General features: G+C 37.0%; 3 protein-coding genes across 8 annotated transcripts in view; 1 reads left to right on the top strand and 2 right to left on the bottom strand.

Moving 5' to 3' along the window:
- Positions 1-2,127: 2,127 nt before the first annotated feature.
- Positions 2,128-13,354, bottom strand: LOC120769003 (ectopic P granules protein 5 homolog). 2 transcript variants are annotated; one of them, XM_040095854.1, is made up of 29 exons: positions 13,259-13,354; positions 12,366-13,201; positions 11,844-11,964; positions 11,590-11,763; positions 11,210-11,521; positions 10,991-11,139; positions 10,698-10,925; positions 10,412-10,635; positions 10,179-10,354; positions 9,300-10,117; positions 9,102-9,245; positions 8,875-9,049; positions 8,588-8,806; positions 8,346-8,521; positions 7,581-7,745; positions 7,395-7,518; positions 7,027-7,322; positions 6,652-6,960; positions 6,435-6,588; positions 6,172-6,375; positions 5,553-6,105; positions 5,271-5,489; positions 5,035-5,207; positions 3,869-4,203; positions 3,444-3,779; positions 3,007-3,381; positions 2,740-2,940; positions 2,622-2,681; positions 2,128-2,554 (listed from the first exon to the last, which is right to left on the bottom strand). In XM_040095854.1, the coding sequence occupies exons 1-29, from the start codon at positions 13,283-13,285 to the stop codon at positions 2,305-2,307; spliced, it is 7,533 nt and encodes a 2,510-aa protein (XP_039951788.1). In that variant the 5' UTR covers positions 13,286-13,354; the 3' UTR covers positions 2,128-2,304. The 2 variants fall into 2 exon arrangements, with proteins under 2 accessions (XP_039951788.1, XP_039951780.1); XM_040095846.1 differs by having other exon boundaries at positions 10,991-11,148; positions 13,259-13,285.
- An 820-nt stretch (positions 13,355-14,174) lies between these two features.
- LOC120779789 (trafficking protein particle complex subunit 1) lies at positions 14,175-15,067 on the top strand. The gene is made up of 3 exons (XM_040112166.1): positions 14,175-14,331; positions 14,395-14,537; positions 14,592-15,067. The coding sequence occupies exons 1-3, from the start codon at positions 14,233-14,235 to the stop codon at positions 14,785-14,787; spliced, it is 438 nt and encodes a 145-aa protein (XP_039968100.1). The 5' UTR covers positions 14,175-14,232; the 3' UTR covers positions 14,788-15,067.
- A 363-nt stretch (positions 15,068-15,430) lies between these two features.
- LOC120775806 (sodium-coupled monocarboxylate transporter 1) overlaps positions 15,431-24,855 on the bottom strand; it is a 149,708-nt gene continuing 140,283 nt past the window's right edge. For all 5 annotated transcript variants that reach the window (XM_040106167.1, XM_040106182.1, XM_040106159.1 and 2 more), the window contains 7 exons: positions 24,638-24,730; positions 19,069-19,228; positions 18,786-19,004; positions 18,337-18,610; positions 18,043-18,153; positions 17,845-17,972; positions 15,431-16,714 (listed from right to left, as the gene is read on the bottom strand). In XM_040106167.1, coding sequence (XP_039962101.1) covers positions 16,228-16,714; positions 17,845-17,972; positions 18,043-18,153; positions 18,337-18,610; positions 18,786-19,004; positions 19,069-19,228; positions 24,638-24,730 — 1,472 coding nt within the window. In that variant the 3' untranslated portion in view covers positions 15,431-16,227. The remainder of the gene's footprint in view (positions 16,715-17,844; positions 17,973-18,042; positions 18,154-18,336; positions 18,611-18,785; positions 19,005-19,068; positions 19,229-24,637; positions 24,731-24,855) is intronic.

Below are 24,855 nucleotides of genomic sequence, written 5' to 3'. Positions count from 1 at the left end.
GTACTAATTCTTTATTTCAATCTTCTTTAAGCCAACATCCCACATACATACATACATATGTATTTTTCTTTCTATTATATATGTGTATGTTCAATGGATAATAACATGAGATCTGACAGTTAATTTCTTGTACGTGTTTAAAATAATTTAAAGCTCAGCTGATGAACGTGACAAGTTGAAATAGCGAGTCGCACATCCGATTACTGAGGAACGTTATTTTCCATCACACGATCATTTGGCCACAGCAGAGGCGTACTTACTCCAACCAGCCAATTTACGTGTGCGCAATGCAAAAGTTTTTTATTTATAGAATGGTTAATGGTAAAAAGTAATAAGCAATAAATTGGTGCAAGTTTAAGGTTAACGAATTTTATACTCTCGCAACTTTCAAGGATCAAACTATTTCAATAGTTTCTCTGACAGAACGATATTTTCGATAAAAAGTTTGCAATAGGAACTGTGGTCCACTTAATCAGTATCTAGAGGCTTATATAATTTTGATACGATTTGGAAAACTTTTGGTCATAAGGCGGCAAACCTCAAGGGCAGTATTCTGTTTTATACGAATACAATGTTTGGCTCTTGATTTATATACTGGAAAGTGTAATAATCATATGGAATTTAAAATTGTGTTGTAAAGGAAGGAGATGTTATTGTATTTCGATCATTTGACAATCTGATGTAGGAATGTCAGGATAATATTATTTATTTGAATATCTGGTCTGTTATTGATTGATTTATAGCCACACTAATAAGGTTCAATCAGTTTGGTGACAGTGGGCTTTAATTTATCACACAATACGCTCCATAGAACCTTATGTGCGATGTTAAGGAGGCTTATCCTACAGTAATTGGCGCAGATTGTGTGGTCACCCTGCCTGTAGATTGGGTAGAACACGTTTAAATTCCAATCGTCGGGCAAGCTTTCTTCAAACTATATTCCACTAACAAGCTGATGCATGCTCCCTATCAGTTTTTTGCCACCGTTTTTGAATCGCTCGGCCGGCAATCCATCGGTCCCCTCCGCTTTGTTGTTCTTCAGACGGCTAATTGCTATTCGAACCTCTTCATGATCGGGCAATGGAATGTCCGCTCTATTGTCATCGATTGGGGAATCGGCTTCACCATCTCCTGGTGTTATGCTTTACTGCCATTCAGCAAGCTGGAAAAGTGTTCTCTCCATAATTTCAGTATGTTCTGGGCATCAGTCACTAGATCTCAACTGGGTTTTCTATAAGAGTATGCTCCGGTTTTGAAACCTTCTGTTAGTCCACGCATCTTTTCGTAGAGTTTTTGAGCGATAACCCTGTCGGTCAGCTGGTCAAGCACTTCGTACTCACCCATTTCGTCCTCTTTCTGTTTTTGTTTGCAAATGTGTCTGGCTTCCCCCTTCAATTCTCGATATCTATCCCATCTCGCACGTGTTGTGATCGATTGTAATGTTGCGAGGTAGACAGTCTGTTTTCTCTCCACTGCGATACAGCACTCCCCATCGCACCAGCTGTTCTTTTGCCTTTTCCAAAAACCCATGGTTTCAGTTGCAGCTGTACGTAAGGAACTTGAAATACCCTCCCAGAGTTCCTATTTACCGAGTTGCTGATGAGTGCTCTCAGAGAGCAGGAGTGCAGAAAATCTTTCCGCTGGCTGTTGTGGTTGTAGCTTCTCGACCTCGGACCTTCCTTGTGTTTGTTGCGTTGTTTGCTTCTAAATTAGATTTGAAGATGTTTTATGTATATGGAGGAACGGTACTAGAAAAACTAGTTAAATGAAAACCGTGGGCTGGTTACGTTTTCAGATTCAGTCATACATACATATATATGCTATAAGAAATGCACCTGTGAAGAGAATTCTAGCTTCAATGCAGCCGAATTTACTATCTTTTCTTGTTTTTGATTAGTCTGAAGTTTTGCGGCTTTACTTTCTTCAATATTATTTCTTTTAATAAAAATAAATCTATATGTGACCTGGTCTACGGAAAGGGGGCTTAGGTGTCAAAAAATCAATTTTCACTTTTTACTTGATTCGGATGGAAGATGAGATTTTTAACAGCTGTTTCCCCAGAAAACTGGTTTTCGCACGTTAGCTCTCTTTTCCCTTTTCGTAGACCAGGTCATATATACAATACTCTTATTTTTTGTAAAAATATTTTTTTTATTACGACTTTAAGCAGTACTTTCTTTAAAACTATATTCTAGCAATTAAAATAAGAATATGATGTATAAAAATACGTATGTATGCATATATGTAAATATGTATGATGACGTAAATCACGAAATATGAATAACTAAATCTTTCTTGAAGGATTTAGGTGAGCCTAGACTCAAAAGCCCATAGTTCAGGAACAGTTGGAATAAAAACACTGTTATAAAATATACCGATGAGGCGGAAAACTAATTGCGGTACATCCCGTAAGGCCGGTGTACTCTCTTCTTTGATAATGCCAATGGCCGCTATAATTTGCTGTTTTATATCTGCGAATTTCTTGTTAGCCAATAGCACCGTTAATTCATGTAACGAGAGCTCAAATTCGGAGCATGGATATGGGCCAGTGGAACTAAAAGAATAATGGTTAGTTAGTTATAAGAGTTGGGAATTTTTCAGCATATAGTTCGATACTGTACCTCATAGCCGGAAATAAGGAATACAGAACGCAGGCTAAGCAACGTGCGAGTGCTTTACGTCTTTAAAAAATAATGTTTTTTTAAAAGTTTCACAAAGTTATTAGAAAATTATGCATACTTATTCGTCACAACGTCAGTCTTCAAGCCAATAGCGCCCAGCAGCGTGTCACCCCACCCCTCGGATTGTGTAGATGTCAGGCACATGTAGGAGGCGAACATAAATAATACTTTCTTTACATTTTGCGTCTCACAAAGTATCTGGCAGCCACGTGAAATGATCGCACACCAAACCAGCGCTAAACGTGGCTCTGTGTATGGGCTACAAAGTGAATAACATAACTATAGAGTTTGAAAAAGTATTTGTAAGTAGAGGTTTCACACTTACTTCGTTTTACAGCCCTCCACCAACTGGCACACATCCTGCAGGAAGGTAATTTTATCACCGACATTTGTAATCTGTTCCATTTTATGAATAAAGAACATGTGGAGCGTTAAAAAGAATGGACCACGCAAGATAGGCATCAAGTCCATTTTACTGAAAGATGCTTCCAATATTTGGCGCAACGCTTTCCAGGTGGGTGTGTGCCAATCTTGTGACTCCGTTGATGTGCGGAAGTAGTGCGCAATAGTGGATTCCAAAAGTGGATAAGTGCCAGTCACAAAGGTTTTCATATGTCCAATAGCATTCAAAGTGCTGCAAAGTAGAAAATTGCCGGATTCGCATTGCGCCTGCCATTGGATTAATGTGTCCACCAATTGGCTGAAATTATAGCAAATGGTGAGTTTAAGTCGGTTAACCGATTTGCTTAAATAGCTTCTTACTTTGATGTCTCCAATCGTTGTGTTTGCATAGGCACCATTATTTCCACCATAAGATTTAAGGCTTCGCGTTTTTGTTCATCGATGGTTTTGCTGCCAACAGTTGCACGCACAGCTCTGTCAAGCGTGTTAAGCAGCTCGGTGAAGGCTGCGTTCATTGCATTCATGCCTTCTTTCGTGCTCATGAGCTTCGGATTTTTCGTTACCGTTAGACACAACAAAACAATGTAATTGCGTGTGTAGAGTATGCGCTTGGCCGTAGCATAATGTATGGGCTGCATTATGGCTTCCCAGGATGTGGCCTGCTCAGGCATTAAGGCGCAGCTAAGACGCAGTAAACTACAGTACGAACAAAAATATATCGCAAATTAAAAAAAAAATAAGTTAAATTTTTTCTTTTTGAATTAAAAAAAAAGGAAAAAACTTACTCCAACACGGCTCTGTCGGCGTAGTTCGTTTCCGTTGGCATTTGCAGTATGATGGGGTAATCTATTGTGGTAACAAACCATTTGAAAAGGCTCTCTAACGCTGCATAGCTCACCATGTACCAAGGAAACTTGATGGCATCCTCCAATATTTTACTTGTGTTTATGTTTATGTGTATGTTTGGTTCGAAGGAAATTTTCACGAACACCGTAAACAGTCGTGAAATAACTTCAGCTCGCATATTGCTTGGTATCGTTGGATATGTTTCCTCGAACCACGCAATCCAATTGATGCGTATAAATATGTGTCCCATCATGGCATGAGCGGAGGGTATGAACTAAATAAGCGAAATAATTGTAAAATGTGTATTATAATATTCCAATATATTGTTTTTGTTTTTATAATGTTTAAATATAATCAGCGATTTGGTGATTCCGTCCGTATACACCGGTACGTTCGTTTTGAGATATCAATCTCAAACTTTTCAAACATCGTTTTCTCCCCACGAAGTTGTTTTTTTGTCGGAATCGGCGACATCGGACTAGTAAGCATACAATTACTGACCGATCTAAATCAGCTCTTCGTATGGAAAACTTTTTCATTTAACGACATATCTTCGATCAACGATGCAATCTCCGAACATGTAGGTCAGATCGGACTTATATAGTATATAGCTGCTATACAAACTGACCGATTAAAATCTATCATCACGTATGGAAATTTTTTTTTATTTGACAAGTAATCATCTCAAAATTTGACATAGATTATTTTCCAAGGCAACTTAACAATCTCCGAAGTTATTGTTCAGAAGGGACCCGCAAAAATGAAGATATCATCAAATCGGAGTGGGAGTGTCCGATCAATATCAAGATGAAGATTTTATGGTGCAGCCGAAGTTAACTTTATTTTTTGTTTTGGTTGTTATAACGGTTAAAAAGAAGTATATATATAGAAAGTTTTTGTTAGTTCTTGGTCGGATGAATAAATATACATAGTTCATTTCTGTTATGTACACCAAGTTACAAGAAGCACTACTTTCTTTCTATGGTGCTGGATAAAAAATTTGGGTCCGATCCGTTTGCCTTACTTATTGGTATAAATTTTATGATAAATATTATTGTTCGTCTCAAGCTACCGGAATTGGTGAACGAAAGTTCTTTATGCTTACTTTTTGTAGGTTTTCATGGAACAAATCAATTTGTGCTGGCTGTGGTTTAAATCGTTCCCAGGGCAATGCGCCCATGCCCTCGTGTATATTTGTGTAAATATAAAAATCCAGTTTTGGAATGCCGAAATGATGCACATACCAGCTGAACATATGCGAGAGTGTCACATGAGAAGCTGCAAATCACACAAAATAATAATTGTGTTTTCACAAATACTAGCACAATGTATAAAACTTACCTGGTAGATTGTCCAACACAAAGCTTAAAATATCTACCAACGATTTGATCATAATTTTGCTTTTGTTCGCATGCTGCTCACTCCAAGGCAACAGTATTTTATCTTTGACTGTCAGCTGGCGTATCCAATTCGCTGTCGAATGCTGTAGCGTCTCTTCGGTGTATGGCACCAACCACGGTGAATAGAGTTCAATAATTGAGCCGAAAACGACATCACTAACTAAAATAAAAAATAAAATAATAATATGTATGATATATATTTCAATGTATTCGAAACACTCACTTTGATCCGCCAGCATATCTTGAAAAGTGCTAATGGCTGTAACCACAACAACATGGCCCATGCATGAAAACCACATTGCCAATGGATTGCAGTAGTCTTTATGCTTGGGATATAAACCATGCAAGCCGTGATGCAAACGCTCCTTCTGGAAGTGGCGCGCAAATAACAGTACCGTGTCTGTTGCGCCTTTCAGATTGAAAAGATTTTGACGACTCGCAAAATCAATTGAAATCTCAACGACTTCATCGATTTTCGCGTCCAAAGTCATAGGTTTACTCTTGAAGCGCGCCAACAGTGAGTTTAATAAATCCAACAACACAACTGGCATTAATTTTTGCTCCGATATGCGATCCAAAACCATTTGCAAAACTTCGCCATAATGTTGTGGGTAATCATACTCGAAGACGTGTATCAAATGACGACGGAATTGATCCTGAAGGAGGGAGGAATCGGGTTGCGACCAACATTCCAGCCCTTGCAGCACCAGTTGCAACAACTGGTTTATATCGCTAAGTTTCGGTTGGAAACTTTCAAGCCAGGTTACCAAATCAAACTGTAAGTGGCATGCGAATTAATATCAAAAGAGTTAAAACTGTATTTTTGAACAAAATATATTTACTTTTGATAAGAGCACAAAGAGAATCTTTGTATCACAGCGTTTCAAGTATGATTCCACCAGGAATTGGTACATTTTCAAAAAATTTTGCGGCGGCGTGCGATATGGCACAAATGCAGCTGACAGCTGCTTTATTAGATCAACACGCTTTAGTGCTAGTTGCAAAATTTTAAAGCCTTGATTCTCTTGATGCTCATGCAGAAATATCTGTAGGAAGCGAATAACGATTAATTAAGGCGTGCCAAATAGAAAATTATAGCGCTTACATTAAGCTCATATAAAAGCTGACTGTATAAATCATTAGTCGGCTGAAATTTCATTGTAACATCAGTCAGATTTTCTACAACGGTATAGAAGAAATATATGCCTGTATTGGTGACAACAGTGGCACGCTGTACCGAATTGTTAGCAATCAGTAAGCTGGAATTCATATATACTTTAATATTGTACGTTATAACATATAATTGATATTATAAATATTACCGCATAATGCCGCTCAGTTGCTCCACACAACGCGCAAACTCTTCCACATTCAGCTTAAGCATGCCATTTATGATCTTGTCGTGCCGTTCCTTATATTTATTTATCTTTCCCTCTACCACACTGTCTATGCGTATCTGTTCAAGTTTGGCGGTGATGCGCGCTGGATTGCTGCATTGCCGATTGAAGAGCAATGAATTGCAGCTTCGAATCTTTATTTCCTCGTAAGGCACCATTTTGTATAGCTTGGTAACCATCTCCAAATAATTGCGATTTAGGGAATTCAATTCACTGGTGTCGTAGTGGAATTTACTGCAATAAATTTTTAAATGAATTTAATATAAGTCTTCTAGATTGTAATTTTTAACAATGTCTTACGTTGCCATGCTGTTTAGAGTTTTTAGCTTAGCTTGGAGTTCCGTTAAAGTTTGATTTGTAATTTCATTTGTTGTATTAATGACTGGTTTCGTATATTTTGGCGCTTCCAAAATCTTATCGTAGGATGCTAACTGTTGTTTGATGCGTGCGGCTGGTTCAATGTGCGTTTTGGGTGGCAGAGGCGTGCGCAGCTGTTTCATTGCTTTGGAACGCAGACATTTTTGTGCCCACTGTTGTGCTTGGTGCTTTTGCAGTTTACGTATATCGGGCAAATAGAGAAATTCCGTCCAATGTGACTGGAAGAATAGACATTGAATTACTATTATTTATTTGTTACATTAAATTTTGATTTAAAAAAAAGTACATACAGTGTTGCCATGTAAGATTTCGCGCAACTTTTCGTTATTATATTGCGGTGGAAAATTACAGTCGTCTTTGGAATGTTGATTTATAACGGTTTCTTGCAACCATAGCACATAAGTCTTCATAATTCTGGGTAATAAAAGTAAAAATGTGGAGTTGAGAAGAAAATGTGTGTTCGAAATTCCACTTACTTCGAACAATCATTGTAGAATATGCTTAAACTCTCTTCCGTTGCGCGCTTAGTAGCTTCATTTGCATAGAAAACGTCAGCTGCCTTCAAGTTAGTGCTAATCTTCTTCATCAAAGGCACATTGAATTCGTAAAATTTATCTGAAACTCCGTAAACACCGCCAAAACTGCAATTTGCGAAAAATACGCACAATGTACAAATAACACCATATGAAGAAATCTACTTTTTCTGGATATTGGTAAAAACGGGTTATTTTCGAAAGATGGAGTACTAAGTAAAAAATAATTTCTTCGTTTTTCGAAGTTAGCCTCCGAAACCGTAAAATGTATGTTCGAAGCTTGAAATTCAGCTTAGTGAAAACTTCATTATTACTTACAGTATGTAATAAGTTCCTAAAAATTTATAAATATGGATATCATCACTTTTTTATCTAATTTCAATGATGATTTTTCGGTGAAGCTTCCATCTCTAAATGCTAGTCGCGTAATATCCCAAACAAAAAATTTCCAAAACTGTGAAATTTATGTTCGATTTTCGAAACTGAGCTTAGTAAAAACATCATTATTGTTCAAAATATAACTTTTTGTTAATTTTTCGAAGATCCGACTCATAGGAACATAAAATCTATAACAAATAATGATGTTTTCACAAAGCTTCATTTCAAAATTCGAAGACAAATATTTCGATTTTTTAATATAATTACTTGGTCAAACCTTGGTCTCAACCGAGTGTTGTAAAATGTAACAAAAATACATAAAACACCCACCTGTACTCATCGCACTCCAAAGGCACTCTACTCAAATATAATTCGAAAAATTTCTGACACAAAATTGGAAATACAGGGTGGCTGATATCCATGCCTGCGATGACATTCGCATATTTATAGATCACAAGCAGCTGTGGTGGAAATGTGTTCGACAACTTGAATGTCGCAAATGTTTTCTATTCAAGAGAGTTCATGTAAAAATTATATAATAATATGAAAAGGCGTGTACATTGTGCAGTTACCTTCAATGCCGCCTCCAGAGAGTTTCTACCATTGGCTACCGCTAACTGGCGTAGAAATTCTGGCCAGAAAAAAGCTTCTTGCGTTTTAAATTCGATCTCCAGCAGCACCAGCGCCAACCAACCATTAAGCGGCGAAACTGTTGGTATGCGCAATTGCACAGAACCGAATAGCGTTTTTAGCGTGGACATTTTGCTGGCACCCTTCCACTCATCACAGCCCTTTTGTGAATTTATTATTATTATTTATTCATTAAAAACAGCGCACACAGCTAAAATAATTTTTTTACCTTAAAGTAGTTGTGAAAGAACTCCACTGCTTGATAACGTGCATCCGAGAACTGATAGGCAATTCTTAGGATCATGTCCAGCAGATAGACAACATTGGTATTTTGCCAGTTGGGGAGCGCGGTAAGCAAATTCAACCAGGCATTTATCAAATTCAGTGGCGTAGAAAGGGCGTAACTGCAAATATATATATATAATAATAATATTTGTGTGCGTGTTAAGTACTCACTCAGTGTAACTAGTAATTTGGTGATGAATCATATTATCGAGCAACTGCAGTACCGGGCCAATCGAGTTGGGATAGATCATGTCTTTTGCCATTTTTAAATAGGTGCGATCGGCACTCAGTAAGGTATTTAATATTGCATGAAAACTGCAATGCAAATGTTTAGTAACAAATATACTGATTTAGTCATGCCTTACTTACTTTTCACAATTGGCTAACGTTTCTGGTGTCTCTAAAAATAGTGGAACTATCAATTCCAAGCAACGTATAACAGCTGCATGCCGATAGTCGTTTAAAAGCAACTTCATTAGCTCGAGTCCCTTCTGGCAAATCAGCGGTATTGTATGCCCATGAAGGCTAACCAGTACAGCGACATAAACAGAAAGTGGGCGATTCTCGGTAACACCCTGATAAATCATCTGGATATGCTCCAGTTCAGGCACAAACATTAGCGGTTCGGTGGGGTTGCGCAACGTGCGCTTTATCGACTCAACACCTTGATCCATCAAATGCAAACGCAATAATGATATCATTGTCCAACACCAGGTTGAGAATTGCTCCTTTGAGGATATTGATAAGTCAATAAGATTTGAAACTTGTCGTACACCCTCGGAAATGCCAGATAAACCAATAACTTCGGGTGCATGCTTGTTCAGCGCTTCGGATACCAAACACGCCATGCGTAAGTGTATGTTATGCGGCAAAAAGAGACGTCCATCATAATCGAAACTCCAATTCAAGTGACTGATCACAATGCGCGCAAGCATATTCTCTTGCGATGCATAGTCAAAATGTAACAGCCAATTGGATAGAATTTCAAAACTGTCCATGCCAGGTTTCCAATTCTCCAATGGTAAGGACTTTATGAGATAGATACCATTTTCGATTTCATTAAAGCGTACTTTAAGTTGTAATAATAAGCAAGTGATAAGATCTTCATAGGAGAGTGTTAAGTTGACAAGCATGTCCCGTGATGTTTTGTAGCAAATTTCGCGTGTGTTCACGTTCACATAGCCGATCTTTAAAAATGTATTTTTATAGTAAATACACATATTATTATATATGTATGTAAATATTTACATTGAAGATGTGCAGACAAATTGTTTTTATTAACTCCCAATCTTTGGCTCTGTCGCGTTCATTAGCAATTTCGAAAAAGGCCTGTAACAAATAGTATAAGTCCTCGGCGGATGAATCTGCATTAGCAACATTGAATTTCTTCCAGAACTCTGGCGTGTTAATGAGCTCACTATAATCTAAAGTTATGTGTGAAAGTAAAAGAAATTGTTAACACACAAAACCTAAGGAAATACCTATTTGAACTGCTGGCATCTCCCTTGGAAAACTGATATTTAAATAATAAAATATTTGCCATGTAATTTCATTGTCAAGTGAATGGAAGGGCAACGATGAAAAATATTGCCATGTACTCAAATTTCGCGATCGATATATGTAGCTACATGCCTTGAATAATAGTGTATTTAGTTCCACGGAAATGCGCTCACATGTTTTTGCATCCTTGGGGATAGAGTTGTGCCTGCGAGTAGTTTTTAAAATTTATGTTTTATATAATTATTAAAATTTTAAGTTTTGCTTTACATGAATAGGTCGTAATAATCACTACTATATTGTAGTGTGTGGCGTATAAGCCGGCCCAGCCGCTTTGCCAGCTGTTTGTAACGCTCCGTGTTGTATGTCAACATGCCTTCACCGAAAATTTCTATCAAATTCGAAAAATATGTGATCACACGCAGCACATCGTTGGCCAATATGAGATCTGGTGAAACTACATAGTCATTTAGAAATTGTTCAATACTTAAAGCAGAACTGAAAGCGGTAAATGCACGTTAAATTCGCTTATAGATTAATTTTACGGTAAAGCTTAGACTAACATGAAGACTTTTCCAAAAGGTATTTGATTGAGAAAGGCAATCAAATCGCTCTCCTTTAAACCCACGCATTCACCATTTGCATTGTGACTGTCTTCGCCATCGGAATCAATGAGAATCCAGCGTTCATCACGCGCAGGATCCGATATTTCCTTGTGAGACTTTAAAATTAATTTTAGTTGCGTTAAATGATTGTAAACATATACAAAGGTATTTACTAACTTTTTCAAAATCTTTCAGGTATTCGTTGCGTTTTTTTATGGGCAAAAGCAATATCTGCAATGTCGCTATACAATTACTCATTTCCGGTGAATTGATATTTAGAGGTATTTCGCTATTACGAGCGCTGGTCGTAGCTTCGGTTGATGTGCTGTCTCCAAATGGAATTTGAAGCAGCTCTGTTGCCCAATCACCCACACCACTGGGACAGCGCAATATGTTGAATAGTAGAAACCAGTGATCTTCTTTAGTCGCAACGAGCAGATGTAATGAAACTAATTTGCGAACCCACATTTTTAGATCGTTAGAAAAGTCCTGAAATTTTATTAAGGAACGACATATTAACATAAATGGTAAGCTGTCGGAATGGCATCTGCACAAACCTTATTTGGGCTCAATTTACGCACGAAATTAAATAAAATAGATATAGAGCGTCGTAAATGTGCCACATATGGAATTACTGAAGGATCGAGTTGTTTTTCTAAAGTAATTCTTTCCTTCTGTGCCAACTTTACCAGGCAGTTGGGTGAAATTATGTCGTCAATCATTTGATCTATCTGCAAAGCGGGAAAAGCTGTTTAGTGCGCTACGGTACTAAGTTATTTCGAATTACAATGCAGAAAATGTGTATAAATACCTTCACTTTGGTTATTTTTGCTGTTATTAAATTTGTGGTGTATGTGTTGCAGACTAATTCATAGAGATTATTTAATGCGGCTGAAGTGTTCTCCAGGTTCTTTCCAACTACTTGAGCAACGCTGTTAAAATGAAAATCGTCAAATTACATTGAATAAATAAATAAACATTAAATATTATCTCTCATATGTTATTTGTAACTGTTAACAATTCTTACTGGGTTTATTTTGACACATTAGGCGCAAATAATTTTTTGCTTTGTTTTTAACATGTCTACGGCAATATTGGTCTATTACGATTATTAAATTTACCCTGATCGGCAATTTGAAATAGGTATTCAGAAGAAATACAAACAGAGACATATGTAGGTATGGTATATATGTGATCTACATATGCAACGTGATAAACATCAGTCATAAAAAGAACAATTTTATCAGAAATTATCTAGTGTTTTAGATTACAGGAAAATATATAGGTAAATATCAATTTTTTCCACATACATACTTATTACATTAGTACTTACTTGTATGTAACAGTTTCTTTTACTATCACCCTATCGCCACAAGCGGCCGAAAAAGTCTTTGTGACTGGTACCTCCGTCCAAATTTGTTTCTGTGCATTTGTGACTAATTTTCTTGCTTTATCCACGTCATACATATTAACAGAGAGTTTACTTTGTAAGTTATAGTATTCAAGCAGCGCTGCGTATAGCGGATCATTTTCATACGTTTCCAACAAGGAGTTCATTAAAAAATCTAATTCGAATTGCTGGACTAAGTCTAAATCGGGGCAATGGTATAGTTGCTTTCGTTGCTCCAACGTAAATGGCAGCAATTGACTGTTGGTGAAGGAATATTTAGGCGAAGTAGCCTTTGTTGGTTTATACACCACATTTGATTTAGTTTCAACATGCTGCAAGGTTGTAAGATTAGGATATTGCAAAACCGGTACAGTTTCTATGGGCGCAATTGGAGTTGGTAAAGATTTGGGGACATTATCGACAGGTGCTGTTGGTGTTATTTGCAAATCCGTTGGAGATGGTGTAACTATTTGGTTTTCTTTGACCTCATCTACATGAGCAAGCTCTTCTGCTAGGGAAAGCTGTTCCGCCAATATGTTGCCGGATGCTGGCGTACTTTCAACCGGCTCCACATATTCAGAAGCTATGCCACATTCTTGACTTATAATGTCGCGTGTGCTGGTAGTTGCAAACTGTTCAAAGTCCACAGGTTCTATATCCTCATTAGACAAGTCGCTTTTAGTTGTAGTCTTATTTATGTCTTTTGACTGCTGCTCAGAAGCAGCCAAGGTGTTTATGGATACTTCCGGTTTTTGTTTCGTTTTTGATTTCTTTGTTTTCTGGAAAATTTGAACTACATATATAAATTTGCAAGCACTAAAGTTATTATTATTTACCACTTTTGGTTTTTCCAAAGTCGCCATTATGTTTCTATTCTATTATATTTACGTATGAGAATTTGCAAAACACTAATGCGCAACAAAGAAGAAAAAGAACAATACGCAAATCTACATTGCTAGCGAAAAATCCCCGATTATAAAAATATAAATAAAAATATCACTTCCAATCAGCTGATTGTCATAATTAATAATGATGCCATATTACCGGAGGGTGGCTATTTTCAATATCCAAACATATATGAACTAACCGTGCGATTCTGTAACTTGAGGCAGTCTCAAGTCTCTAAATTTGAGATTTTAAGTTAGAGACAATTTTTGAGACTTGAGCTGATATTGCTATTCTGTAAGTGACAGTCACAAAATCTATTACATTTCATTATTCAGAGATGTTTTTACATTTGAATGAAAATAAATATGTCGATAACAAATATTAAAATTTCTATAACATAGTCAAAAACATAATTATCAATGAAAATAAAAATATATGTTGACTTTGTTTCATAATATTTACGAAATTTATGTAAATTTGATTTATTTTTAACCTTTTCGTGTTTGAGTTGCTTACAAAATATAAAGAAACGACAATCGATTAATATCTATGATGATCTCTATTCAGTATATTCAAAATGGCAGACAAGAGTTCTTTTTAGTTTTGTGACCTGCTAACTACCAGGTCTCAATATTTTGAGACTAACGCTAGAGACTGTTTAGAGAATAGTAACTAGTCTCAAATTGAGACTTTGCCTCAAAATGTCTCAAATAGAGACTAGAGACTGGTTACAGAATCCCGCTATAAATCTAGATTTGCGTTTAACACAACCGCATCGTAGGGTTTTATAGTAACAAAAATTTTCTGCGTCTGGCAGCCTTTCACCATCAGCTGATAATAACAAATCTAATTGTCATTTCAAAATAAACAATTTGTAAATTGAGGATTAATTTAATTCATTCCACTATTTTTTAATTCAGTGATGACTATTTATCATTTATATATTTTTGATAAATTCGGCACTATGCTATATTATGCCGAATGGAACCGTACAAAAAAATCTGGTGTTAGCAGAGAAGAGGTGCGCTTTAAAACTTCTCGTATTTTGAATATTAATATGGTAGTAAACATATAATTTTAACAGGAAGCGAAACTTACTTATGGAATGCTTTTTTCAATAAAATCATTCGTAAGTAAAATATCTCCACATGATCCCCGCGAAGGATTTCTTTACTACAAAACGAACCGATATGCGCTCCACTACATGGAAACACCTTCCGGCCTAAAGTAAAAGATAAAGCTAAGCAAAAATCTACTTTCTCTAAAACAATCTTTTTCTAGGTTTGTGCTGTATACCGACACTGCTGCGTTGAATGTGAAAGAACTGTTACAGCAGTTGTATAGCAAAATTTGGGTAGAATATGTCGTACGTGATCCACTTTGGAATCCAGGCACACCCGTAACATCGGAGTTGTTTCAAACGAAGTTAGATGAATTCATAAAGCAGTCCGCTCTGTATGGCATACGTAATATATAAGACATAATAATCATTAGTGGAAATTTACTTTATTTAAACATTTCTGTTCCGTTGGGTGACCATTAGCTCAATATATATCATTAAATATTTCTGAATTTAATACAAAATACTTGTATTTATCTAATTAATTTTACTTGAAAGTACTGCCTACTGATTTCGATCAAAAACTTCCCCTTAGTTTTTAGATTATGCTTCAGTATATAACCATTCCGAACGAATTTGTTAAGATTTTTCTCAATGTTGGTTAGTAATAAAACAGTGCAGATAACAATATGTTGTAAGATAATTGTTACTACGATTTAGAAAGTTTATTTTATTTACATTTTTGAACCTTCGGCTTGACACTAGGAAATATGTGTTGCAGTTATACTTTGCCCTCATTATACTTACATGTTTTAATTCGAAGTTTTGCATTAAAATTTAGTGACTACGTTGCATTTAGTCGTTGTTGTTGTAGCGACAGTAAATATGCCTGAGGTAATTTCGATTCATGGTGCCGAGTTGAGAGTCCTTGGCCGAAATAAAATCCGTGTCCGTTCCGTACTTCGACCCGTGGTCTTGGCAACTTTTAATTATTGTTGTGGTAGCGGCGGAACCCATTTCCCACATAACCGTATTTAGTGTAAATAAAACTTCACTACCATTTTTTATACTTAAAACTCCACACTTTATTCTTCAAATAGGGCGTTGTATTAAAACACTAAATGTTTAGCTAATGTATGCTTATATCCAATAATTTATATGTATGTCTTAAACACAACTGCTCGTTTAATTTATTATGTACTTACAATTCATGATTTGTGGATCTTATATGCTAAATTTTTTTTATATATGCATTGTATATAATAGTTCTTCATTTTATGTACTTATTTCTACGACATGAATGCATCGTACAAACGTACATATAACAAATTTTTGTAAAATGTTACTTTAGATTATATACATATATGTATCAATATACGTCAAAAAATATATTTATATATGTTTTTTCCACGAATGTGAACATATACCACATATATACGTATGCTTATACTATGTATGTACATGTTGAATCGATCAGTACAAGTAGTCAAATTAATTAATGATCACAGTGTCTTCATCATCTTCACATACATCATTAATTCATGACTTATTTAACGAACTATCTAAGTAGTAATATTTCTAATATCTGTATGTGTGTATAAATTCTGGTGTAATTATCTTTATCAGCTAGTTTAGAAGCTTTTAAGTTATTTGTAACTTTCAGACTTAAACATTACTAACAATAAACTTTATATTTTCTTAAAATATATAGTAATATATAGTATATATGTATGTATATAATAACATTAGCAAAATAGCATTAAAATATTAAGTAAATTAACTTAAGTCTCTACGATGCAAATATCAAGGGTCCTCCCCGCATATCATCATAGGTCATACACCAACTAATGATACACATCACACTGTCTCTTTCTCTTTGAACTGCCGGTATGTGCCATTTTCGCCAGCGCTCGGTGGTGTATCCATTTCAGCCGCCCTCGCTTGACTACCCTTGGTTATGCTACGCTCATCAGTGCTGCCATTTTTGTGGCCATTTTGTCCATTGGTGAAAACAACATCAATGGGATTATGTTTTTGTTTCTCATTGCTGGTGCCAATAATGATATTCGATTCGGTTTGCCCATCAAATGCCAGATTCACTTTAGCGGCTTTTGCTTTATCGACTGTAGTCAAATCACTGTTGGCATCACCGATTATATAGGGTTTGTCGCCGGGGAAACGTTCGCACCAACGCAATACCATCGGATGTAGGAGCTTAGCGTCGTAGGCGTCTTTGGGATCGCGTGTTAGATAACTGATTATAACGCCAACGCCAACCGTAATCACAGCTCCCAGCAAACTGTAGTACATGTAACTGATGGAGTAGAATGTCTCCATTGGGGTGCTGTAAGGAGTATAAAAAGCGTTTAGAAATTTTATTATTTAATAGCGAAAAGTGAAAAGCAGAAAGCTGCTACCTTCGCAGCATTACTAAACATTAGTTGGCACGAAGCTAATAAGCTTGATTGGTTTAAGCTACATTTGGTGATTTAGGCCAGCCTAAGATTATCAAAAGATGTTTTTTTTTTGCTAAAAGTGTGCGTTAGGGCTCTTAAAATATTAAATGAGGTTAGGTCAAGATGTCGATTCGAACAGGACAGTTTAGAACGCCGGTCCGTTGCGGTCATATGCAGAACTCGTATCTTCAAATTGATAAGACCATAAAAATATTATTCAATTAGTTGAATACTGAAAAAAAAACAAAAATTCCCAGTTCAATCCGCTTTAGTGTCGAGGAGCTCGGGGATTTCTGCTCAGCTTATAAAATTTTAAACGGGGTTTTTTCAAATCTACATCTTCCAAATCGGACGGCGCTGGTACTATTTACGATTTTTTGTTGGTATTCTAACTTGTTAGAAACATTTTATTTCTAAGTTTCTCGATCCAGGATCTAATATTTTTTTACAAATCCACCATTTAGCGAAAAACATACATATTTTACTAGGAAGTCTTATGTAGATTAAGGTCCCATTTTTATTTATTTATTTTTTTTTGATAGTAAAAAAAATATTTACAACAGTCCGAAATAGCACCCGTTCGCAAGAGTTATTCTGCGTTGGATTTCGAGGCTGACGCTGTTGTTGGTGTTAACACTGATCCCAAGATAGACGAAATTATCTACGACTACGAAGTTTTGACAGTCATTAGTGACGTGGGAGCCAAGTCGCGAATGCTACGGCTGTTTGTTTGATGATAGGATATATTTCGTCTTGCCCATTTCACTACCAGACTAATTTTCTTCGCTTCCTTATTCAGTCTGGAGAAACAGAACTAACGGCGCTGTTCAATATCATCGACCCCCGCCAGCACCTGCACACTCCTACTCTGATACACATGTTTAAAAAGTCTAAAAAAAGATTCGATACTTCTTTCCTTACTATCAGAATAAATTGGTAAATTTCAGCCTATTTCGAGGGCTATAGTTTGGCCTAACTCCTTAAATTCTATCCATATAAAAATAATTTTAATTATTACCGTTCAGGCGCCATAATTGTTTCTTGCAGCGGCGACGAATTGTTGAGCAGCGAATGTGAGATCAGCCAAGACTGTTCGAGGTCCTTCGGTTTAGTTATAGACGCTGAGAAAGTTGTGTTGGTGCAGCCCTAAGTGAAATAAATTAAAAAAAAAGCGTTAGCACATCAATCCAACGGATCTCAAAATAGAAGAGTATACCTCTGTGGATGTGGGCAGGAAAGTGTTCTGAGCAGTCTTGTCGACAGTGGCGCTGCCAGCGATGATCCATAGTACGAAAGCACACGATGCAATCATGCCAGCGGATGTACCCTGTCAAAAAAAGACGAACACAAATTTACTTAGAGTCTCTTACACGCCGCTTAACGTAAGGCCGTCACGCAATGCTACGCCCACTAATTAAAATCAATCAACAAGTGCGTACGCAATACCGTTGACCAACCTTACGATGTTGTTGTACGATGAAATTTGGTTATGGTAGGACAAATTAATTACCTTCCAATTAGCAATCGGCACCAGCATGGCCAACATGAAGCAGCCCAATAATGGGCCAGATGTAGCCGAAAATGCCAGCAACGATGATTCAATTACGCCGGACAGTAGACCCACACCAAAGGCAACACCAATTGTAATCAAGCCACAAATGACGGTTATAATCTTTAGGATGAAAAGCTGTTGCTTGTCGCTGAGTCCCCTGAATTGTGGTATTTGCGAGACGAAATCCTCCCAGCAAACAGTGGCTAATGAATTTAAATTCGAAACCATCATGCTGTAGGGCCGACGCAAAGACATAAAGACGACGTAGTTGGGGGTAAAATAGAAGAGCAGAGTAGAAGAACAATATGAGTGATTTCAGTGGAATAAAATGTGATTAAGTGTTCACAAATTGGCACTAAATGTGGACTAATTAAAAAGCAATCTATAACACTTGTTTGCATACATACCACAAGGCACCATTGAAGAGCATGGCCATGAAGATGCCCACGAAACCGGGTATTACGGCCAACTGGTCCTCTACGAAGAATGGCAAAATTTCATCTGGTTTTTGTATGTAGCCTTCAGCGTACGGATCACAATTTATATAGCTGGCATAGATTACCATACCCGAGAGCCAGGAGAGCGAGAAGAATACGACGATGATGGGAATATTTGTCATCATAACGCTGTAAATGGTTTTCAATTACATTTCAACTTTCATATAAAATTTAATCACAGTTCAGTACTTACCGTCGCACATCACTCATGGATTTTAGCGAAACATAACGCTGCATGAAATTTTGCTGGCAGCCAAACTGTGACAAGGACATGAACAATTGACCAATCCAAGCGGAAAGCGTGTCCACGCGCACGGTCATGTCGCCGGTGAAGTTGAAGAATTGTAAACGACCTGGGAATAAAAGTAGAATAAAGTAAAAATTTTAATGAATAATAAAGACATTTGGAGATGTGAGGTTTCTTTAATTGTTATTACTTTAAAAATATACTTATACAATCATATATTATATATGAGAACCGTCAAAAGAAAGAGTCTTACGCCACTTTAATGTCCGATAAAACTTTCCACAGTTGAGAACACTAGACTTAAGGTAACCGATTTCGAGGTTCCCTTCTTTCTTTAAAGAAAAAACACAGAAACTTCAAATGTAATGGGGAGTGTTTATTATCATTCGAAAGAACATTCTTTGGCATATATTTTTGAAGATTATATCTTTCTAATGTTGGCTACGGCTATGTCTCAGACGGTCCATCCTTTGAGTCCAATGACTCGTTCGAGCATTTCGATTGGTAACTAGCGAATGATACCCGTGATGTTTTGCTGCATGGCCTGAATCGAAGCGGGATTATCCGCATACACTTTAGACTTCCCATATTCATTCATATAACATCACACGATCTTGGTGGCCAGTCGACCGGCCAAAACGTGAAATTATCTGCGCATCGAAATGTTCTCTCAATAAATCCATTGATTAATGCGATTTGTGGAAAGTGACGCCACCTTGATGAAACCAAATGTCGCTGAGATCACGACTTTCAATTTCAGGCATCAAATAGTCGGTTATCATGGCGTGATAACGGTAACCATTAGCGGTTAGGTTCTACCCGGCATCACTTTTGAAGAATTTTTAACCGATAATTCTACCGACTCACAAACCACACTAAACTGTTGTTTATCTCGATAAATGGCAGCTATTGAATTTCTTCAGGTTGCTTTTCATCTCAAATGCAGAATTGTTGCTTGTTTACATATCCATTGTGCTAGAAATGGGCTTCACCGCTAAATAAAATTCGGCTCGAAAACGTCGGGTCTTCTTGGAACTTTTCAAGAGTCCATAGAGCTAGGCGATGTCGTTTGGGAAGGTCGAGCGGCTTCAGTTCTTGCACAAGCTGTATATTGTAAGCTTTCAATTTAAGATCTCGACGTAAAATGCAACCAGTCGTTCCATACTGCAGTCTGAGTTGCTGCGAACGGCGCCGAATCGACTCTCCACGGTCTTCGTGAACACTCTGAGCTACTGCTGTTATATTTTCTTCACTGCGTGCTGAACGTGGTTTATTCGGTCAAATATTATCCAATAATGAATGCTGTGTCAAGATGGGTGATGGTGTTGCGAATAGTACACTCAGTATGCCGATTATGTCGACCATAAGTTCACTGACGCGCGCGAAAAATATTCTTATAAAACGTGAATTTTCGTAATAAAGTTGAACGATTTGTAAACGTTTGGGTAAGTCTTTCCATGATGAAATGCCAAACAATGCTGAACCAAAATAACACGACTCACCTGTGATCTGTCAAAAACAGGCTATTGAAAAAAGTACCCCTACTTGGATCACCCGATATTGAGGCGCTTTAACCATCATTCCGACATTTTAACCTAGTATTTCTCTATTATTCGATTCTACGTCGTCTCTAATCAAGTCCAAAACAGCTGTCGCACTCGATTTAATCGCTCTACCATCGAGTGTGCGAGAATTGGTAATATCTCTTTCTACTAGACCTTGGTAGTAAGTTAAATTTCTATAATGCGTATATAGGTGTTTGAATTTTGCTTATAAAATATATCATCTACTTAAACACTTTAATATCCATACTGCTATTCAAGCGCAACTGAGGCATCAATCTTTGCAAATTTACATACAAATATACGCATACAGAATATATGAGAGACGAAGGACTGTCACGCATTTGCTATTTCAGATATTTTTTACAATCTATACCCTTGCCTATTGGAGGCGTTAGCGGAAACCCTTTTCTGTGCCAGGTTGAGTTGTTGTCGCATTTTTGAAGGAACATAACAGTATTGAAGGTAAATATTTTAGCCACAAGTTGTTGTTGGCTTACTCGTGTACATACACCTATGTATATGCCAAAGTACACAGAGTAGGGTTTGCTTATGCTCGCATGTTGTATAAATTTGTTGTAGACATACGCACGCACCGCCTCTCCACGTCCTCGCACACTCGTCAGCTGTTGCGCACGCTTTCGTAGTGCGCTCACCCAACGGTCATTCATGTAATTTGGGCTCTGTCCACATTGTTGAGCTTCGAATATCACAATCTTTTGGTACCGACGGCACATCACGTTCCACCCAAACCCACAATTTGTTTGCTTTGCCTATTTACTTTCTCACTTTACCTTTTAAGCGATTTTGTGGTAAAATTATAATAAAAAATAAATAAAAAAACTAAAATCGGTTTTGTACACTTTATCCTCGTAGCAAACACAAATCTGATCACATACATACATATATGAGTATGTATAAGTGGATGTGCAACACACACAGGAGGGGTTCTTGTTTGTTTGTACACGCATACACACACATAGGCATTTGTGGAGTCTACGCTTTGAGTGCCAGTTATGAGTGGCATTTTTTGCGCCAATAGCAACAACAACAACAACAACAAGAACTCTGGCAGCAGCTTAATGCCGATAAGACTTGAATGGATAATAAGGTATAAAATGAATGATTTGTTAGGATGACATTGCCTTCTTGATGGCATTATTGTTGTTGCGGTAATTTGTGTATGCCTGCAGGATATTGACTTGAAAATTGCGGCTCGTCTAAATAGCAAGCTTTGCACAAATAGTTATGCCTACACATATGTACACATGCATATACCCGTAAATAAGTACTTCACATATTCCATCTCTCTGTTAAATAAAGGACAGGAAAAATGTCCAAGATAACGAGAGTGGCGCGTCATTTCATAGGCGGTTGATCTTTTATGTAGTTTATGTATTTAAAATGAACAATCTCGCTTTAGGTAATTTATATAATACACATACAAAAGCAGTTGCACACCTACATACATATGTTTAGAGGCTTTCTGAGTGCCTTTCTAAGTAAATATGTTTTGATTTCCATAGGGTAATGCTCTCTAAATTAAATTAGCTAATGCGAGGCTTGACGAAGTATTAGGAACATTATAAATTAAAATAAACTTTAAACAAAAATTGTTGGGGAATAAAAAATTTAAATATAATTAATATAAAATGAAAATAATTAACAGGAAATTCGTAGTTTCACTTAGAATTTCTAACAAATATCGGTAGAGAGCCGATAGCCGGAGAAAATCGCCCTTGATTTATATATTTAGATATGATTGTAAAACTTAACAGTTTGCCAGAAGCTGTCTCGTTCTATCTCGTATATAGTCGTCTTTGATCTAGTGGTACCTAAAGGGTAGAATAGCGAGTTACATCGATGGCTGATCCAGAGATTGCACTTGAGAAAAACTAGTTTTACTGAGAGCGAACAGATCACTGCAACTCTTGCTATAGATCTTGAACAAAGGGGTCTTACAACAGCGCATGTACCGATGGTGTCTCAGTGCTGGCTAAGAACCCGCGAAACCCAGCTATCCAATAGTAGACCATCCATTCCACTAATAGCGGGGCTAGGCTACCTTCTTTTGCCAGCACATCACCTTCACGGTTCCCTGCGATTCCGCTGTAGCCTGGCACCGATAGTAAAGTCATAAAGTGACTCGATTTCATTGATAACCAGGCATTCCTTCATTAGTTTCGAACGCGCGGTTAGTGAGATCAAGGATTGTATCGCCGCCCTGCTATCAGAATGGATAGTCACTTCTCGGAAGAAGGCGGCACTCCGATGTAGTAAACCGCTACCTTAATGGCAGCAACCTCCTGAAGTTGATAGAGAATTCCAGATCCATATCCACCTAAGAACCTTTCCACCAAGCTTTGACCCATCTTACATAACAATAACCATCTTTTTGTCCAACTACTAAAAACGTTCTCTCTTTATCAAACAGCTCATTTTCTGTATCTACTGTTAACCCACCCCTAACTTTTCTATAGGCTAGACTTATCGGTTATCTACCGCAATACAAACAATAACAGCAAAGGTAGTAAGGTGCGATATTTCCGTGAATAAAGGGAGTATTATTGGACGCATTCTGCGTTTCTCGGCTTTTGAAAGTTGCACTTGTCAATGGAGTGAAGGTAATTCTATTGAACTTGTACCTTTGAGAAATATAAATCATAAATCGTAACTAGTCAGGCAGTTATCAAGTATTGCTTCGGCAAGAAATTTTTGCTTACAGCTTTTCTAGTTTCTTGACAAACCTTACTCTCAAAGTTCGAATTGAACACATTTTTAGAAGAAAGGAATAAATCAAGTGTTAATTTCAAGAGTTATAAATCAAAATTCTAGTTTTGCTGCACCAACACATGTTCCTCAGAGTTCCCATTCCCATAATCGATTGACGATGCGATACAAAAACCGATGTTGCGTAAAATCTGGAATATTAAACTCCACCATTTGCAATAATGAGGTTATTAACACCAATACATATGGAATACTACGAGGGGTATTGTGGGTAAGAAACTGCGTGAACCACAAACATATGAATACTCTTTAGAGACTGCTGCTGCCGAAAATTTCTTCTTTAGCATCAATTTACTGCATTCTTTTCATTTTCTTGTGTCGGTACTTTACTTCAACCAGTGCCGTGGCGTTACTGCGGTCTCGGATTTCAAATTACATATACATACGTACGTACATATAATACATACATATGTGGGTGGGCATGCGAGACTGGCTTGTAGCACAATGATTGATACCACAACACATTCATCATAATGTATAACGGCATTCAATATGAATAAATTGGCGCATTTACTCAATGACAGTGCGTGTGGTGGGTGGTTGGGGGGGAGGTGAATTGAGTGATGCTTTCGGGCTTTAAACAGCTGGCAAGTGCCGTTTGCGGTTTGCGTCAGTGTGGAGTTACGGAAAGCGATGCGTCAAAGAAATTACAAACAGAACCGAATAAAAATAAATAGCACTCCGTGGCAGTCGATAAACCAAAGGGTCCCCTTGCGAATTTCGCGAAAGCGTAAAATAAAGCTTTGGCAACGGAAGCGCTCGAATTGGGTTGCGGTTGCTGCTGTGAGCGAAGCTGAAAACGGATGTGTTAATATTGCATAATGTGCGAATAAATATTTATTGCGGTAGAGGCTGATAATTGAATCAAGTAAATTTAATATGATGCGCTTATTAAAATCTATATTAATGTGGAAATTTTGTATAATGTTTGTATTGATCTTTGTTGCCTTGCACATTAGGATAAAAAATACATAAAAATTAAAAAAAGAATTTTTAAAGTAATGTCTGTAAGTTCTAAACATTTTACGCGTAATTTTAAGCAATTTTGGTCGAAAAAGTTTTGACTGATTTCCTTGTGAACTTCATTTGGTAGGTTATAGTAATGTCGGTATAATCTACTATAGAATCTGTATAGAAAATGTTGCATAACTTATAATACTCACCGTTATCGCGATTCGTTTCGTAGACGTGTTGTACGCCACCACTGACCATGAGACCTTTCACAATGACAGCTAGTGTCACCAAAATTACCGTTACTATTAACGTAATGCCGTAATGTCATTAGAACAAGCCAAGCAACATGAAATGAAAATAAGTAATCAAAACAAAATCAGTAAATTGAAGTTAGATCTCTAAATCGTAAATATGTGTTGAGTTTAAA

The sequence above is a fragment of the Bactrocera tryoni genome, chromosome 1, assembly GCF_016617805.1.
Source record: "Bactrocera tryoni isolate S06 chromosome 1, CSIRO_BtryS06_freeze2, whole genome shotgun sequence".
Taxonomy (NCBI): domain Eukaryota; kingdom Metazoa; phylum Arthropoda; class Insecta; order Diptera; family Tephritidae; genus Bactrocera; species Bactrocera tryoni.
The sequence above is the reverse complement of the archived record's forward strand: the minus strand, read 5'-3'. Positions and strand labels throughout refer to the sequence as shown.

Excerpts from the sequence above, each read along its gene's own strand:
- LOC120769003 (XM_040095846.1), bottom strand. The coding sequence starts at position 13,285 with ATGGCGACTTTGGAAAAACCAAAAGTG. Across the intron at positions 6,106-6,171 it reads TCTTTGTGCTCTTATCAAAA|TTTGATTTGGTAACCTGGCT; the intron begins GTAAATATATTT and ends TGCCACTTACAG. Across the intron at positions 2,682-2,739 it reads ACTGACGTTGTGACGAATAA|ACGTAAAGCACTCGCACGTT; the intron begins GTATGCATAATT and ends TATTTTTTAAAG.
- LOC120779789 (XM_040112166.1), top strand. The coding sequence starts at position 14,233 with ATGACTATTTATCATTTATATATTTTTGATAAATTCGGCACTATGCTA. Across the intron at positions 14,332-14,394 it reads CTGGTGTTAGCAGAGAAGAG|GAAGCGAAACTTACTTATGG; the intron begins GTGCGCTTTAAA and ends TAATTTTAACAG. Across the intron at positions 14,538-14,591 it reads GAAACACCTTCCGGCCTAAA|GTTTGTGCTGTATACCGACA; the intron begins GTAAAAGATAAA and ends ATCTTTTTCTAG.